This window comes from Ochotona curzoniae, unplaced genomic scaffold, assembly GCF_017591425.1.
Source record: "Ochotona curzoniae isolate NIBS_2020 unplaced genomic scaffold, NIBS_Ocur_1.0 contig_4909, whole genome shotgun sequence".
Lineage (NCBI taxonomy): Eukaryota > Metazoa > Chordata > Mammalia > Lagomorpha > Ochotonidae > Ochotona > Ochotona curzoniae.
The window spans coordinates 394,663-413,154 of record NW_024466416.1 but is presented as its reverse complement, the minus strand read 5'-3'; the positions used below and the strand labels follow the sequence as shown (position 1 = coordinate 413,154).

The 18,492-nt window shown below is 46.7% G+C and overlaps 1 protein-coding gene across 3 annotated transcripts; it reads left to right on the top strand.

The window, feature by feature from the left end:
- Positions 1 to 5,694: 5,694 nt before the first annotated feature.
- On the top strand, positions 5,695 to 16,798 carry ETV3 (ETS variant transcription factor 3). 3 transcript variants are annotated; one of them, XM_040988531.1, is made up of 5 exons: positions 5,695 to 5,857; positions 7,689 to 7,744; positions 8,257 to 8,494; positions 9,693 to 9,808; positions 15,620 to 16,798. In XM_040988531.1, the coding sequence occupies exons 2-5, from the start codon at positions 7,699 to 7,701 to the stop codon at positions 16,753 to 16,755; spliced, it is 1,536 nt and encodes a 511-aa protein (XP_040844465.1). In that variant the 5' UTR covers positions 5,695 to 5,857; positions 7,689 to 7,698; the 3' UTR covers positions 16,756 to 16,798. The 3 variants fall into 3 exon arrangements, with proteins under 3 accessions (XP_040844465.1, XP_040844464.1, XP_040844466.1); XM_040988530.1 differs by lacking the exon at positions 5,695 to 5,857 and having other exon boundaries at positions 6,244 to 7,744; XM_040988532.1 differs by lacking the exon at positions 5,695 to 5,857 and having other exon boundaries at positions 6,244 to 7,744; positions 9,693 to 9,828; positions 15,620 to 15,834.
- Positions 16,799 to 18,492: the final 1,694 nt, after the last annotated feature.

Below are 18,492 nucleotides of genomic sequence, written 5' to 3'. Positions count from 1 at the left end.
ATTTCCTCATGTTAATCCTGTTCTCCCATTTCTGCTCCATCATGTTCTCTCACTGCCCTCTCTGCTGGGCTGATCTGAGAGGAGGGAACCAAGACCTAAAAAAGGGAAATGAGAGGAAGGGGTATTTGTACACTGTGATGGATGTGGAATCAGGGAGAGTCCTTGAGTCCCCAAGTCACCGCTAAAAAAGCAGCCAGGTTCTCTGCTCCTTCTGGCTGAGCTGTAACATGGGGCCAAGCTACTTCTGCTTTGGATTTACTTAACCTTTAATCTGGGGATCCCCAAACTTGTTACTGACATTAATTCCTCTATCCCCACAACAACCTTATGTTGATGGGAAAAATAACCAAACACAAAATCCTTATTAAAAAAAAAATTTCTTAAAGTATTTTTATTAGAGAGGAGAAACGGAGAAAGATTTTCCTCTCCAGTGGATCACTCCCTAAATGGCTGCAATGGCCAAAGCTGAGCTGAACCAAAGCCAAGAGCCAAGAGCTTCTTCCAGGTCCCCAATGTGGGTGTAGGGCTCCAAGGACTTGGGCCATCCTCTAGTGCTTTCCCAGGCCATAAGCAGAGAACTAGATCGGAAATGGAGTAGCCAGGACACCAACTGGCACTCATATGGGATGCTGGCACTTGAGAGTGAATTGTTAGCCTGTTGAGTCATGGTGCCAGCCCCAGACACAAACTCTTAAGCTACTTGAGACAAGTGTGGTTAAGGCAAAATAATATTGGCAAATATTATTGTTTGAATTTCTTAAAGATTTATTTTTACTTGAAAGGCCAATTTACACAAAGGAGAGAGAGAGAGAGAGAGAGAGAGAGAGAGAGAGAGCTCTTCCATCCTCTGATCCACTCCCAAAATAGTGAAAATGCTGGAGCTGAGCTGATCTGAAGCCAGGAGCCAGGAACCTCATCTGGGTCTCCCATGCAGGTGCATATTGAGTCACAACATGGGCCCTGATTTGAATTTCTTACTATATTTAATTTACTAATAGGAAAACAAAGTCACAGAGATTTACATACCCCCTTCAGCCTTTGATTTCAGCAGTGTCATTATTCTTTTTTAAAAAAAGATTCATTTATTTTTATTGCAAAGTTGGATATACAGAGAGCAAGAGAGACAGAAATATCCTCCATCCAATGACTCACTCCCCAAATGACCACAACGGCCAGTGCTGCACCAATCCGAAGTCAGGAGCCCAGATCCGCTTCCAGGTCTCCCATGCGGGTGCAGGGTCCCAAGGCTTTGGGCTGTCCTCGACTGCTTTCCCAGGTCACAAGCAAGGAGCTGGGTGGGAAGCGGGGCCGCCAGGATTAGACTCGGTTCCCATATCCCAGCGCGTTCAAGGTGAGGACTTCAGCGCTAGATCATGGTGCCGGGCCCTTCCTGGGCATTCTTATCCTGCCATTTTATGGCTGAGGAAACTAAGGCAGAGAGTGACTGAAATACATCTTCACAAGCCATGTCCCATAAAATAGGGCCCAGATGAGAAACTCAAGGGCCCTATCTCTTAGAATAAAATGTGTTGTCATTAGATTGCTACCCAATTTCAAAGCATGAAATGCATTCAAATTGTGTGAAAGCTAGGTGATATTGCTAGGAAAGTTGAGTTTTCCGTGTTAAGAGCAGAGGGTAAAAAAAAAAAAAAGCAGAAGGTAATAGAAGTCCTCATGATCCTTGACCTGGATAAAGGGTTTCACAGGTCACAAGCACACCGCAGCAGCTGTGACACCACAGGGTGGAGGTTAGAGCTCAGGACGTCACCAGCTGTGGAAGAACGTGGCTAGTGAACGACAGGATTGAGACTGAAACTCAAGTCTTCTTCTCTTTTTTAAAGATTTACTTTTATTGGAAAGGCAGATTTACGGCAGAATTGGGACTGAAACTCAAGTCTTCTTCTCTTTTCTAAAGATTTATTTACTTTTAATGGAAAGGCAGATATACTGAGAGAAGATACAGACAGAAAGCTCTTCCATCTGCTGGTTCACTCCCCAGGTGGCCACAATGGCTGGAGCTGAGACGATCTGAGGCCAGGAGCCAGGAGTTTCTTCTGGGTCTCTGATGCAGGTGCAGGGTGCCATGGCTTTGGGCCATCCTCTATTGCTTTCCCAGACCACAAACAGGAAGCTGGGTGGGAAGTGGAGCAGCTAGGACATGAACTGGCACCCATATAGGATCCTGGTGCTGCTTGTAAAGGGAAGATTTAGCCACTGAGCCATCGTGCTGGGCCCAACTCAAGCTTCTAGATCCAAGTTCAATGAGGACAAACACTGGAGGAAAGAGACTATTTTTTTACTGGGAGTCTTAGGGGGCCAGTGTTGTAACGCAGCATGTTGAGCTGTCGCTTCCGAGGCCAGCACTCCCTATAGGTGTGTCGGCTCCAGTCCGAGTTTCTCCACTTCTGATTGAGCATCCTGCTACTGCACCTGGGAAGGCAATGGATGCCCAGCAGCCAGGTCTCTGTTATCCACGTGGAAGACCAAGACAGAGTTCCTTACTCCTGGCTTCTGCCTGGCCCACACATTACTGTGGACATTTGGGGGTGCAAATCGTGATGGAAGTGCTCTCTCTGTGTCTTTACAATAAATAAATAAATAATCTGTTTTAAAAAGATTAGCAGCAGCACAACATACATGATGGTAGAAAAGGAAATGATTATCGTGAGGCATTCCAAATGATGGTATGAAACTGCTGCGGGTACTGCGGGGACTTACTGGCTGTGACAGGAACTCCTGAAGGCCCACTATCTAAGACAAACAGATTTGACAAAACAAATATGCACGTGACAGACAGTAGAACAGGAAAAGTGATCCACAAGAGCTGAAAGCATTTAGATCACATCCAAGCCCAGGTCAGTCTGGGACGTGAAAAATGTAAGTGCATAAATGAAAATGGGAGTAATGAGGCAGCACCAGGCAGGGGAGAAACGCACAGTCAGTCCATGAAGGAAGGAGTGTATGGAATTTTCCCTTTTCTTAAATTCCAGGAGCAGAGGAGTAGTTGTGCTGCCATGAGAGTGAGATTTAGAACAGAAACTTTTCCTAGACATCTAAAAGAATTACAAAGATGGTGGGAAGGGCACGGGAGAGCAGTGTTTGTGGACAATGGTGGCTTTGAACAAACGTAATCCAGGAGATTACACCCTGCCTGACCCCAGGGCTGTACTCGCCTCCACCCCCCCCCCCCACACTTCCAGAAGGCTCCCGCTCTTCCCATTTCAGGAACACAGAGAGTTTCCCAAATTATGAGAGCCTGTTTGCATCCGATGGAGAAAGCGGCAGTGCAGTAGTGGAGCAGAGAGAGGACAGGGATCTTGTGTATGCTGGGCAAGAAGTCCCCAGACACCTGAACTCCCCAGACTCCACCACACAAGAGAGGTTCCTAGAGCACAAACTTCATTTATCCCAGCTCACTCACTGTGAGGCAATCACTGTTTTGCTTTCTCCAGCCCAAATTCACCCGCCTAGTTGCAAGTCAGTGGCTAGATTTTTAATATAAAAACTCTGTAGAGTTCTGTTGGGATATAAACATTTCTCATTACACCAAGCCAGGCTCTAGCCAGGTGGCTAGATCTACTTGTCTCTTGTTAATTGTGTTTACTCAAGTCATCCTTTGTAACCCTAATTAGTCAGAGAAGCAACAGAGAACCACTAGGGTGTGAGTGAAAAATAGATGCAGAATAGAGTTCCCATACTGTAGCTCCTTGCCCCTTGTAGCACACAGGATACCTCGGTCGACAATGCTGGTTTTAACCATGACCACTAGCCAAAAGGTAGCAATTTCAGACTTTCAGAGGAAGCTGCTTATTCCCAAATTTTCTCAAGTTTGAATTGATAACAATAGGCACAGAGGAGAATTTGAGGTTTGACAATGAGTTTTAGGATTATTATTTTTGCCAACATTTATCTGCAGTCCTGACAATGTGCTATTCTGTTCTAAACACTACATGTATTAACACACACATCTAATACAATGAGACACCTATGGTACTAAACAACAATGAGCTACTCACAGAACCCACTGTACAACGACTTACTTCTAGATATCTACAGAACCTACTCATGTATGTAAACTAGAGGCGCTAAGTTCATACCAATGAGGAACTGACAGGCCTATCAAGCAACTTACAAGATTACAAGGACAGTGGATGAAGGTTCAAGGACCTGAATACAATCACCATCCTTAAGCTAAGCCCTACCTTTTTAAAGAAATGCTCAAAAATCCAGCATTTGAAGAAAGACATTGTTCTAGGTCCAGGGCAGGAAGATATACAAAGACAGCTCCTACACCGAGTTCCTAGACTCACCATAAATATTGGCAATCTTGTCTCAAATGCTTAAACTGTGCACATTATTCACCTACATCACAGGATTCTCTAGTTGGAAAGACCTCACATTGGGGCCTGCACTTTGGCATGGTAGGGTAGGCTCTGGCTGCTGCAGGAGCATCCCAAATAGACACCAGTTCCCGTCCCAGCTCCTTGCTAACGTGCCTGGGCAAGCAGTGGGAAATGGCTCAAGTCCTTGGGCCCCTGCATTCATGTGGGAGATCCGATCCGGAGGGATGCTCCTGGCTGCAAGCTTGGGACTGGCCCACCTCAGATTGTTGCAGCCACTTGGGGAATGAAGCAGCAGAGGGAAGATCTCTGTCTCTCCTTCTCTAACTTGCCTTTCAAATAAAAATAATCTTTAAAAAAAAGAATCTCCAGCAATAGTCACAAATTTCTCACAACTGCCAGTGGTATTTCTACACTCTATCAGGACAGAAGGATGGATAGGGTGTTATTCGGGGCAATGGTGTAAGACAAGACTTCGATCCATTTAACCATAATTGATCTTCAATTCTCCTCCAATGCCATCCCCCGTCCTCAACTCGGCTACACTCAATCCTTGAACTTATTTAACCTTGACTGGTCCCTCCTCCCTCTTGTGCCTGTAAAACAAACCTCAACCTGGACAGAGCTCACATTTAAGGGGTTGGGGTGCAGACAAAGGCGCACCACTTTAGTATCTAACAGCTTCGGGACAAAAGCAGAAGGATAAAAAATAACAGGGAAAAGAAGATGCGTTTGAATGACTTAGGGAAAGGACTAGCGATCGGGTTAGACTGGGTCGAATTAAGACTAGAAGCAGAGAGGCGGGGAAGAGGTGGTAGCCTCACGTGTGGACTGACGGGCTGCGCAGAAGCAACTCGCTTCACAGAATAGCTTCGCGGTTCCTTGTGCACGCGGTAAAAGGGCCCAGTCTTGGAGGCTAGAGGACTGAATCTCAAGCCTGCGGTCGTCCCTTCCCCACTGGAGGAGCTCGGCTCTCTGGGAAGACGCAGACCCTGAGCTGGGGACATCCAAGCGCCCTCTGGGCACAGCGAGGGAACCTGGGCGCCGGACGGGGGTCTGCGTGGTCGCCTCCCGCGGCAGGAGAAGCCCCTGGGGTCCACGGACGCCGTCAGGGACCAGAAGCGACCCCAGCTCCGAGGGCAGCACCCCCCAAACGTGGCCAGCCTGCGCCGGCCGCCCGCCGCGAGCGTGCGTAACGTGCCCCCGCAACGTGACGCACGCACCGCCCCGGGGCGGAGGCGCGGGACGCGCGCCGAGGGCGGAGTACGGAGTACGGAGTGCGGGCGGAAGTCGGCGTTTGCCGAGAGGAGAAAGGAGACGGAGCCGCGGCTGGGTGCGGCGCCGAGAGCCTGGGAGCCGAGGGAGGGAGAGCGCCGCCTCCTCCCCCGCCCTCCCTGCTGAGGATGGAAGTGACGAAAGCGGCTTGAGGAGGTCACTTCCTGCTGGGGTGGATGAGGAGGAGCCGGAGACGCCGCGGAGGAGACCGGACCCAAGACGGACCGTGCCGGGGAGGAGCGGTGAGTCCCGGCCTTGCCGCCGCCGCCACCGCCACTGCCAGCGCCGGGCCTCGAGGGGCCGGCCCCTACGGAGCCCGGCGGGGACGACGTCGCCGGGGTCACGGCCGGCCGCGGGCCAAAGGCAGCCGGGCCTCACCCGGCGCGGGGGGCGGGGAGCGAGGGGGCGACAGGGCAGCGTTCGCGCCGTGGCTCCGCGGAACCCCGAGTACCGGGGTCGGGGAGGTGAGGGGGGCTCCCCGGGAGCGGCTGCGGGATGGCCGAGCGCTGCGCTCTGCGCGCCTGGCTCTCGGAGCGGACGGTCACGATCTGAGGGTGGGTGGGTGGGCGGCTGGGGTTTGCAGAGTTGAGGCGAGACGCTCTCCGTGGACCGGGTGTCCTCGCAGGGAACGTGTGGACGCCCGGCAGAGGCGCGTCCCGGGTTCTGGAGGTGGACCTTTTCTGGAAGGGATCGGCGAGCTGGAGTGTCAGGTCCTGGTTGCCGGCGGTGTGGACTCCCCCAGGGTCGTGCCGGTTGAAGGGCCCGGCCGATCCGAAGGAGCAGTAGGAGTTCGGAGTTCGGGACTGGTTCCTGCAGCGATGGGGGAAATGTTTTTTTTTTTTTCCTCCTTTATTGTCACGGAAATGGGAGAGGAAGCGCCTGTCTCTACCCTGGTTGCCTTGTTATTGTATAGCGTGTGTCTGTGTCGTGTTTGTTTTCTTCTTCCTTTGGGAATATTTATCTTGTCCTTGGCCTGGCTGTTGTGTGCATTGAAACCTTCATGCGGACGGTGAGAAAAAGCATTCAAAAGGATCTAGAGGAATCCTATGTTTAATGAAGTTTCCAAGATTAGGAGTTTGTCCTCACCCCACCCTGGGGCCACCGAGGCACCTGTGTTCCCTGCAGGCTTCTGCTAATGTGGGTGCGGAGGGCCGGGCCACCCCCCGGGAACAGCACCGGGAGATGTGCCTTCTCCAGCTCCCGGCTCTCCCTCGGGCGTTTTCACCCCCTCCCAACCTTTTGCTGAAGAATTGGCTGCTGCCGGGAACAGAACGTTCATTGAGGAACCGTAAATCTGGATGGAATGAAGTCACGAAGCAGCAGTGCCCTTTCCACTCGTTGGCCTGGAGGGCCTCGGAAATGCCTGCCGCTTTTCCCCTTCCCACTAAAAGAATGAAATAGGAAATATTGCTGAGACAGACTTGGGGGTGTGCGTGTGTTTCTTATAGGGAGGAACTGTACATACAGTCTGTTTACTTCCTGTATCCCAGAGGATTTTTCAGGGGGGAGGGGATAGTTTCTGATGGGGAGGAGTTTTCCTTCTCCCATCTCACATAGTTCTGTAAAATAAATCAGATCTTCATTCTTGAGTGGGAATCAGACAGGTTGGGCCTCTTTTCACCCTTCCTCAAACTGGTACATCTGGGTGAACTCAGGCTTGTGTATCTTGGCATCTGGACCTGTCTAGTAATAGAAGACAAACTGTTTGCCTTGTGTTGGCTGCCTTTTTGGATCCGTTTTCACTGTACCTTTCCTTTTTTTTTCTTCCTTTTTTTTTTTTTGGCATTCGAAGGCTTGGTCAAGAGAAGGAAAGCAAATATTAAATACAGTGTTTACACTTTGTGGTTTAAAGTCAGGTGAGAGATAATTACAGCTTTTGAGGCTGATGACCTGAGGACCATCATTTGATGACTTGGGGATTAGCACTTTGGAGGTGAAATGCTTGAAAGAAAGTTGCAAAAGGGAGGAAAGACAGGGAAAAGGAAGTTTGGGCAAAGGCTTTGCCAGGCTTAGGTGGAGAACACACGGTGAGTAGCATCTTGAAGTGACTGTGTGACTTGTGTTTCTCTGCAGGAGGGTGAAAATGAAAGCGGGCTGTAGCATCGTGGAAAAGCCAGAAGGAGGTGGAGGTGAGCAGAAGTTGATCTCTGATGTGCCTGGGTGCCCTGCAGTGGTGCCTGTTCTCCACCTGGGCTCTGCTCACAGATGTTTTGCCCTGACTGACCTCTTGTCTGGGTGCACGCAGCAGGGACAGTAGTAGGTTTGTGTTCCCTTAGTGAGTAACTAACACAGCAGCTCGCCACACCCTTACTCAGGTTTTAAAGGCTCCTTCCTGTGAGAGATGCAGTTGGGTTCCTTTTCCTAAAACGTTAGTTTTTCTTTCCTGTTTGTATCCTTTGAACATTTCATGAAATACCTGGGCGCTGCCAGCCCTGTTGGATGGAACCATCATCACAAGGATGGATCATTTCTCTGTGCTTTACTCTCCCCTGTTGTGGGCAGCTCCGCTGCCTGACAGGCTGTTGATGGCATGTTTGCTAAGCACTCTGGAGGTTGTGAGCCGAGGAATGTGAAGGTGGGGGTGCTGGCATGTGTGGATCTTGCTCCTGACTACCTTGATCTTGCCCTCTTCACATGAAAGGGTATCAGTTTCCGGACTGGGCCTATAAAACCGAGTCATCCCCAGGCTCCCGGCAGATCCAGCTGTGGCACTTCATCCTGGAGCTGCTGCAGAAGGAAGAGTTCCGCCATGTCATCGCCTGGCAGCAGGGAGAGTACGGGGAGTTTGTCATCAAGGACCCAGATGAGGTGGCCCGCCTCTGGGGCCGCAGGAAATGCAAACCACAGATGAATTATGACAAGCTGAGCCGGGCCCTCAGGTAAGGAAAAGGATTCCCAAATCTGCTGTTAACAGATTGCAAGAAGAGTAGGCAGTTTGGTGAGTGCATTAGATAAAAAAAGGTATCAGGTGATAAGAGACTACACTATCTTAGTGAATAATGTGTAGCTTTCAAGTGGGAGTAGAGGAGCTGTTGAATCTGAGTAGCACAGGCACAAGAGGAGAAAAGGCATATCTTTGGTTCTGTGTGGGAGGGAATCCCAATGTGGCTGGCAGTGGATCCTGACAGACAGCCGATTCTGCTCAGCAGTGGGCGAGGGTGTGTGGTGAAACGTGGTTGGAGCTTATTTATAATCTAAAGGATTAGTTTAGATTTCCTTGTTGAGAATTGATTAGACTTTCTCGTATTTGGGCTCCCCTGGAAGAAACTAGAAAACAGTGGACCGACTAGGAGGGCCTGCTGAAAGGTACTGACCTGACCATCAGGAACTGTGTAAGCTCAGTGATCAGTCCACAAGTTACTCCAGCACTTCTAGAGGTTGATCACTCTAAGTTTTCTCAGGTTCTCTCTTCTTGTCTGCCTTTACATTTCATAACCGTATAGCCCTTGAGGGCCAAAAGGCAATCATAAACTATGCTGGTGAGTAGGTGCGAGGCTGAAGGTGCCCGGTGCATTGCCTTTCTTCAGTCTTGGTGATCTTGAATATGCAATCTGTGTAGGCACTTCACTGAAGCCTCTCGTGGCTCCTTGAGTCATTGAAGGTACAGCTGGCTGCTGTTTTCCAAATCAGAGGATGCCATTGTTTGACCAGCCACCATGAAAACAGCTCTGTGTTCCTCTGTCTCTGCCTCGGGTTTAGATCACCTGACTAGCCACATCAAGTCTCCCAGAAGACCTCTCTGCCCCCACCTGGGGAAGCCAGAAAGAAAGTAGGCAGTTAGTAACATACAGTAGAACAGGAAGGAAGTGGACTATGAATTGAAATTGTAGAGAGATGGAGAAGAAGGGTGGTTGGGGCAGGATAGGTGTTCAGGAACTGAAAGTGAGGTTGTCTTGGTAAAGCTCTAGGCAAAGTCTAGAGTTTAGTTGAAAATTGAGAAAAGTAAGCTTGCCTAAGGGCAAGGCAGCAAAAGAATGCTGATAGTGGTGTTTGTAAGTACACCTAATGCGAAAATTATTGGTCTTAGTGGTTACCTAGGTATATCAAGATAAATTGACACACGTTCTGGTTTTGCAGATACTATTACAACAAGAGGATCCTTCATAAAACAAAAGGGAAAAGGTTTACTTATAAGTTTAATTTCAACAAGCTGGTGATGCCCAACTACCCCTTCATCAACATTCGATCAAGTGGTAAGCTGAAAACTTTTAGTGTGGGATGAATTTTGAATTGAAGAAGAATTTTGATAACCCAAGTCCATGGCGTGGGATGTTTAAGGGGATTTTTGAAGGACTAAAGTAATGTGATCCCTTGGATTGCCTAGATACACTAGCTCAGGTGTTTCCATTTGACTTGAAAAAGGATAATAGATTCTCAATAATGTTGAGATAGGTTTGTTTGATTTACTTAGTTCCCTTTCATGCTAACTTTTTGTTTTAAAATCTCATCAATATTGTTGCACTAATCTGCTTGGGAATGATGTTCCATAGGTTCTCATTCATGAGGTTCAGGATTTAAAATCTAACACCCTGTACTGTGGCTTCTTCATAGACAGGAATCTGTTTCTACAAACACTTCCGATTTTCTGTGAAACTACCGAGCTCTACCTTATCAACTGAATGTCATCAAAACCACAGCATCCTTGATCAGGAAAGGAGAGGTTTCACATGCTTGCAGTAAAGCACAGTGTCTTTGATCTGCAGCAGCAACCCCTCAGAGAATACACTCTAGGGTTACTTAAGGCGCCCGTAAGTGCAGCGGGGCTTCCCTTCTGTACCCTGCTGCTTACAGCTTTCTGCCTGGCTCCTGATGCAGAAGCCAGTCTCTTAGAAAGTTTTGGTGTTGTTTGTGATTGTTTGCTTCTGGTTATTTTTGTTTAGGGGCAAATCATAACCCTGCTGAGGAAAATAGATTGTGTTTCATTATTTTCTAGTACTGTCTGTGTAAAGAAACCCTTTGTGAGGGAAGAAGGCAGATGATGATTCTGCAGCAGTACAACTTCTCAAGGAAAAGCTTGAAGAAACCTGAAAAATTAGAGCGGAGGTGTGGCTGAGAGAATACAGTGCTGAGATCCATTGCGGATATGTAATTACTACACACAACAAGTTAGGGCAGTTTTAGCTTGACTCTGCTATCATTACAGTTCCATCTCTCCTGTAACCACTCCCTCCTGTCCCTGGGGCATGCATTTAAAAAAAAAAATGGTATTGGAATGCATCTCTCTAATTACAACCTGTTTTCTTTCCTTGTGCCTGAGGGAGAGGCATTAGGAAATCAGACCTGTTTGAGCCACTGGAGTCTTGTTTCCTCTATTTTTCACTCTTGTCCCTTCCTTGTGTACCTGAAGAAATCATGACTCTAGGTTGATAAACAGGCAGCTTTGAAGGATGCATTGACATTTGTACCCTCCAGCCTAATAGTACTTGGTTGGTCCTGATCTGGTTTGGACCTATTTTTGTCTGTTGAAAGTCCAGAAGTTCTGACATTTGGACAGCTGCAATTCTTCAGCCGTTGGGAGTAATGTTGCTTTCCACTGCTCTTTCTGGACAGGAAACCTAACAGTACTGACCTGATAGACACCTGCTCTGCCTAAAAGCAAGTGAATCCTAACCAACCAGAAGATCTTAATTTAAAAAATCAGGGGAAAACCTAGTTTCAGGCTTACTACTTGGTTGCTCACATCCTGAATACAGATAACTCCAAAGAACCAGAGTCATTAGTTTATACAGAACTTTAATTCAGGTTGCTAAATGCCTCAGGTTAACTTTATGATGACTGAGGAATTTAATCTTTATTTTGAACATTTAATTACTACAGGTACTTTTGTCTAGTGGTTTTGTAAATTACCTCATTCAACACTTCTGTCCTCTGAATGTTGACATTTTACAAATGATGAAGATGAGGATGGCAGAGTCAGACTAACCAGGATGTGTTGGCTCCTTTTACCCCTGAACATTTCTCAGGAAACAATTCCTTAGAGAGTCTATTGTTAATGTAACTTATTTAGTAGGCAGTACATTCCTCTCCCAGATTGGAATTCACTCATTTGCTCAACAGATAATGTTAAGCCCTAAAGATAAAGAAAAGAAAAAAATAGAGAACTTCTTTCTCCCAAAGAACTTAACACTTTAGCGAGAGAGGTAAGGCATAATAGGTTTAATACAATGGGAGGTATGACAGGTTGCCCTAAGAAGTAGAGATGTGTGAATTTAGACACTGGGTGATCTGGTGGCTACAGGGCAGGTTGATTGGTACAGTTGGGCTGTTTTGGTCTGTGTGTTTTTAAACTAAAGCCATGACCTGACTGATTGTAACATAAGTAATAGAAGATTACAAAGTGAAAAGACAAATAGGCTCTTCCCTTCCCCACAGTTCTCACTGTTAGCAGTTTAGGCAGAGTACTTAACATTTGGGTAGTAGTGAAAGTGTTTCACTTATCACTATCTCATTGTTACCATTCAAAGCATTTTATGGGATGGGGCCTTTGGGCCTAGCAGTTAAAATCCCACTTGGTAGCCTCCATCCCAGTTCAGGACTACCTCAGTTTGAAGACTTTGCTTCAACTTTAGCTTTCTTCTAATGGCACAACCTGGGAGGCAGCAGGTGATAGCCCAAGGGACTGGGTCGCAGCCACCAGTGTGGAAGACCCAGATGTTGTTTTTGGCTCCTGACTTCAAAATGGCCCAGCCCTGAATGAATATTTTTATTTACATAATATTGCAGATTCATAGGAGAAACTAATAAAATTGATAACTCGTTAGAGGCTAGGAGGTGGACTTAAGACCTGTCAGCCTATGTCCTCTTCCAAGTTTTTAATTTTAGAAAACTTCATACCTACTTTAGAAAATTTGGACAAAGAACAGTGAACATGCTTATAACCTTTATCTGGAGTTGTTAATGGTCAACATTGCTGCCACATTTGCTTTATCTCTTTCTATTTATATATACTTTTTAAATCTTTTGAGATTAAGTTGCAGACACCATGGCACTTCACCCGTATGTACTTCAGCATGCATCTCCTAGGGACAAGGACATTTTCCTCCATAACTGTGGTGACATTATGACACCCCGAACATTTAACATGCCCCACCAGTGTTATCTAACATATGACTTGTACTCAAATAATACATGCCTGCTTAAGCTTTGTTTTTTGGAACAGAACTATTTCATAAGATTTTTTTGTAAAATCTAACAACTACATACATTTTGCTGTGTACCAGTACCAGTCTAAAGACTTTACAAATAATGACTTTCAATCCTGGTGACATTAGGATAGCTCCTATTATCTACTTTATAGGTAAGGAAACCAAAATGCTCAGAGATAAATTGTTCAGAGGTTTGAATTAAACAGCGATCTTGCTATTTCAGTTGTTCCCGAGGTAGTGATAAATTAACTTGTTAGACACACTGCTATAAGATAGAAGGTGGCAGAACTGAGGTTCAGACCCAGGTTTTCCCACACCATTACCCAGATTTCATGGTCACTTTACCGAAGGTGGTCTTCAGAAGTGATAGTAGTCAAGCTTCTATATTTAACAACAAACTTCCAAGCAAAATCCTAGGTTTGCTGTCAGCATTTAACACAGAAAAATGGAGCTACTCTGTTAGCTTCTACTGGTTGCTACTGTTAGTACTGTTAGCTACTTCTGGTTGCTTCTCATCTTAGCACTAATCTTACCTTCCCTTGTATGATGTTTTCATTCTCCTTGCAGTTTGAAAAAGAGGGAGGGAAGAAACCTTAACCAAAAAAAAATTTTTTTTAATTAACTTTTGTTGGAAAGGTCAATTTACAGAAACATCTTCCAACTACTGGTTCACTCCTCAAATGGCTGACTAGAGCTGAGCTGATCTGAAGCCGGGAGCTTCTTCCTGGTACTCTGTGTGGGTACACGGGCCCAAAGCTTTGGGCTGTCTTCTGCTGCTTTCTCAGGCCGCAAGTAGGGAGCTGTATGGGAAGTGGAGCTACCAGGACACAAACCAGTGCTTATATGGGATGCCATTGCTTTGGAGGTGGAGAGTTACAAAACCCAACCATTTTTTTTTTTTAATTTATTTTTATTGGAAAGACAAATATACAGAGGAAAGGAGATACAGAGAGAAAAATCTTCCATGTACTGGTTCACTCCCCAAGTGGCCACAATGGCCAGAGCTGAGCCTATCCAAAGCCAGGAGCTTCTACCAGGTCTCCTGTGTGGGAGCAGCATCCCAAGGTATTGGGCCATCCTTTGCTGCTTTCCCGGGCCACAAGCAGGGAGCTGGATGGGAAGTGGAACAGCCGGAATATGAACTGGTGCCCATATGGGATCCTGGTGCATGCAAGGCGAAGATTTTAGCCAAGAGGCTACCACAGCAGGCCTGTAACCAAGCATTTTAAAATTTAGACCAAGACCGTTTTTCCTATCCTCATTATACTTTGTCCTTTGAAGCACTTACACGTTTTTTGCTTTTGGGTATCTTACTAAAAAAAAATCAAGCTCTAGAAGAATCCAGAAGACTAAAGTTGTAACCACTGTAACAGGCTGGTCGAAGAGATGATTTTGGCTGGGATTCTCTTTGATTCTACTCAGACTAGATAGAAATCATCCGTCTGATTTTTCTGATGTTTAGATTTGAATCGGCCTTAGAAAAGTCTTACAGAACTGTCTTGGGAAGCCCTGCTCTGACACTGTTGCTCAGTTAGGTACTTGGAAAGCTGCAGTCTCACCCATACCAACCCACTCCCAGAGTCTTAACCAAGAACTATCACTCCCTAGGGTAGAAGATGGCAGCTGATTGGAAACAGCTCCTAACCACATTTCTGTTTAAGGTTTTCCTTTTTTATTGGTCAGGCAGAATTGCAGAAAGAGGGAGACCCTGCTTCCTCAGGAGCATTAGCGGGGAGCTGCTGGATGGAAAGTGGAGCAGCTGGTGCTGAGGGCAGTAGCTTAACTTGCTGTACTGTGTCTCCGGCCCCCCACATCATTCTTAGATAACTTTTTTGTTTCCTGGATAACATAACTGATTTTACAAAACAAAACCTGTTTTGTTGTTTGTGGGCTTTGCTTGTTTGTTTTTGTTTGTTTGTTTTCCCTCTTCCTTTTTACCATTGTCTCAGTATAAAGAGCCCTCCTGACCTCATCAGGATAGAAGCCACCCTTGCCTCAGGTGGCCTGCCTTTCTCTCCGTAGAAGAACCCTGGGGAAGAGTGGAGAGCCTGTAAGCCTGTGAAGTTAGCAGTGTTAGTTCCCACTTAGAACTTCAGATTTTAGCTAGCAAACTTAGGAGAGAAGAGTAGTAGGTCCTGAATCTTCCCCCAGCATCCTTAGTGCTTCAAAGCAAGGTGACAGTGGAGCACTTCATATAGAATTTGTTAGGGAACTGTAGATTTGAAGAGAATTACCATTTCCATCAAAAATGACAAACAATACGCCATATGAACTTCCTGACTTTTTTGTTTATCTTTCCATTAAAATGTGTTCTTATTCATGTCTGTGTGTAAGAGCTGCAGGGTCTTCTGGACTTTGGTGCTTTGCTTTAGACGTGCATTATTTACAGTTAGGTTTTTTACTTGGTTTACATGCTTTATACTATGATCAAAGCATAAAAATAAGACCACATACAAAGCTAGAAACTCATTTGTTGTATATATGCTGCTTGAGTTAGAGGAGCAGGCTTTTGTATGAATTCGTTCACCTGATATTTATTGAACACCTGCTAATTGTTAAGCCCTAAATTGCTGGGATCTGGTTGTAGTTAATAAAAAGTCCCCATTATTAAAATTTATGTTTTGAAATATAGATGAATAAATCAGTGATACCTCAGATAGTGAAGAGTCCTGTAAAGCTAAATAAAATAGACCCCAAACAGGAGTTACTGGAACATAGAGGATTAGAGTGTGTAGTGTTCAGCCTAATTGGAATGTTTAATTTATGTTGCTCCAAGACATTTCATACTTAGTTTGCATAAAGTAACAATAATGATGAGCAGACCACCAACACAGCCTTTTATTTTTTCCATCATCGTAGGTGTGGTTCCTCAAAGTGCACCACCAGTGCCAACAGCCTCTTCCAGGTTCCATTTCCCACCTCTGGACACCCATTCTCCAACTGGCAACGGGCAGCCAGGACGGTTCTCAGCCAGCTCCCTAGCTGCCTCTGGCCAGGAATCAAGTGATGGCACCGACCGAAAGGTGGAGCTTTCGGAGCTGGAGGATGGCTCGGCCACTGACTGGCGCAGGGGGGTGGATCTCATGTCCTCCCGGAATGCTGTTGGAGGAGGGATTGGCCCCCAGAAACGCAAGCCTGACATAATGCTTCCTCTGTTCACTAGGCCAGGGATGTACCCAGACCCCCATAGTCCTTTTGCCGTCTCGCCAATCCCTGGCCGTGGAGGTGTCCTTAATGTCCCCATTTCACCGGCCCTCTCCTTGACTCCCACCATCTTCTCCTACAGCCCCTCACCAGGCCTGAGTCCCTTTACTAGCAGCAGTTGCTTCTCCTTCAACCCTGAGGAAATGAAACACTACCTTCATTCTCAAGCCTGCTCCGTGTTTAACTACCACCTGAGCCCCCGGACTTTTCCCCGTTACCCGGGGCTCATGGTTCCTCCACTGCAATGCCAAATGCATCCTGAGGAGTCAACTCAGTTTTCTATCAAGTTACAGCCTCCACCAGTTGGGCGAAAGAACCGGGAGAGGGTTGAGAGCAGCGAGGATTCAGTGCCTGTCCCTGCACCCACCATGACTCCCGTTCCCCCGCGAATTAAGGTGGAACCCACCTCTGAAAAGGATCCAGAGAACCTCAGGCACGCTAGCCAGGGGAAGGAGGAGCATTCTCAAGAAGAGGGCACTGTACCAAGCAGGACTATTGAAGAGGAAAAGAGCACTGTCTTTGCCCACCCTGTTGTGCCACCCATCTGGCCCTCAGCACCCAGTAGCACCCCAAGCGAGGAGCCCCTGGAGGTGACTGAAGACAGTGAGGACAGACCTGGCAAAGAGGCTGGTGCACCTGAGAAGAAAGAAGATGCTCTGATGCCCCCCAAGCTCCGGTTGAAGCGGCGCTGGAATGACGACCCTGAGGCTCGAGAGCTGAATAAGAATGGCAAGTTCCTCTGGAGCGGGTCAGGCCCTCAGGGCCTGGCGACAGCAGCTGCTGATGCTTAGAACTGCAAGTGGATTGGGAGCTGTTTATACTATAATCAATACATACATGTATTTATGTAGCAAGATTCGGGGGGAGGGGTGGGAGGGTATTAGACTGGTTTGATCATTCTAGGAGCATAGACTTGTATTTTTATGTTTTGGGGATGGGATGGGGTATCTTCTGTTGTAAATTAGGTGGGATATGAACACTTTTTTTTTCCTGATGGATAGAACACAGAGATGGTATTGAACTGAGAGGAGGATGGGCCTCTGTTTCCTGTTGAGGCTTACACTTTGTGACAAGGAAACTCCTAAAGGGCCAAAGTACTTCTTGGTCCCATGATAGTTCAGGTTCCAGACTTCTTTTTTATTGTATTTTATCTGTGGAAAGCCATTCATGAATTTATTTTACTCTGAGAGATGCATATAAGGGGAAAGGTCATGCTGTGGGATTAGGCCATGAGAGACCATTAATACTAAGTATTTGCCTGAAATGTTTCTTTATAATTATTTCGGAGAGGAATAAGATAAATCTCAGTCTCAGTCTTACTGGGGTGGGAGGATGTTCAAATGTTGCTTTGGGTTGGGAGGGTTGGTGTTCTGTTGTTTGGCGTTTTTCTTTTCCTTTTACAAAATGTTTTCAGGAAACATGAGCCTGCTGCCGCTCAGAGCGGGGCTGGGAAGGCGCAGGAGCCGGCCACCTCCCGCCTGCTGGGTTGGGACAGGAAGCCCTGCTATGAGACCCTTGGACTTTTCACCACTTCACCTATTCAGAAGCCATGAGGAGTGGTAAACTCTTTCAGGGAAGAAAGAAGAGGGCAAGAGGAAGTAACCCGATGCCTTTAAAAGTAAAACAGAAGAAGTGGTCTTCACTTTTCCTTTTCCATGGGTGTGGGGAGCCAAACCGAAGTGTGCCTGTGAGCAAGATCACCGAGAGGCGTGATAACGTTGTTGAAGATGTCTTTGCATTATATCTGGTCCTCAGCATTTTCTAAAGTCAAGCCTTAACTACGAACGTACTTTAAAATGATACGGGTCTGTCAACAGAAACCTGTAAAGGGACATGGACAACTTTCCAGATAATTCAGGAATGTTAAAACATGGTTAAATTTCTAGCTGATACATAGTCATTCCCTCTGGACGTTCCTGGGATGGGCAGCAGAAATCCAGGATTGTAGGCATTAAGGACACAGGACACCTAGAAACACAGAAGGTAGCTGGGGGTACAAGTGGATGTTTGCTGAGACTGAGGAAGAGAGGAAGGAAGATAAAGAACGCAACCAGGTACTGACAGGCCTGGGGTGGATGCAAGAGTTGGTGTCCTGCTGGGATGTTCCTGTTTTTGCCATACCCATTGCACCTAGGCTGTTTGGAGTCTCCCTTAAGATTGACTGTCCTGCATGAGACTGCAGTTTACAATGAGGGATTGTTTCTTCACAGGAAATTGACTTCCAAAATTTCAAAGGAGTGGGAAAGTCTTCATCTTATGTGAAGCAAATGAGCCTGAGGCAGGGGCAGAGAAAGCAGCCGCAGCCAGCCCTCTGTATTCACAGGTTTACCCATGTAGTGTGTGTAAATGCCTGGCTGGCTCAGATCCACCTGGCAGCAGGGTGAGAAGAAAGCTGCACGTGTCTTGAGGATAAGGAAGGGGCAGGCGGCCTGGGGGTGATGTCTAGGAATTGAAGAATTCTTGATTCCACCTTTGCTTAAGTGAACTCTATGTATGAAGTCACATTTGAAGGTTGAGTTTTATGAAGG

Bases quoted from the DNA above. Each gene is read 5' to 3' on its own strand.
- ETV3 (XM_040988531.1), top strand. From the start codon at position 7,699: ATGAAAGCGGGCTGTAGCATCGTGGAAAAGCCAGAAGGAGGTGGAG. The intron at 7,745-8,256 runs GTGAGCAGAAGT...TTCACATGAAAG, and splicing joins AAAGCCAGAAGGAGGTGGAG to GGTATCAGTTTCCGGACTGG. The intron at 8,495-9,692 runs GTAAGGAAAAGG...CTGGTTTTGCAG, and splicing joins AAGCTGAGCCGGGCCCTCAG to ATACTATTACAACAAGAGGA.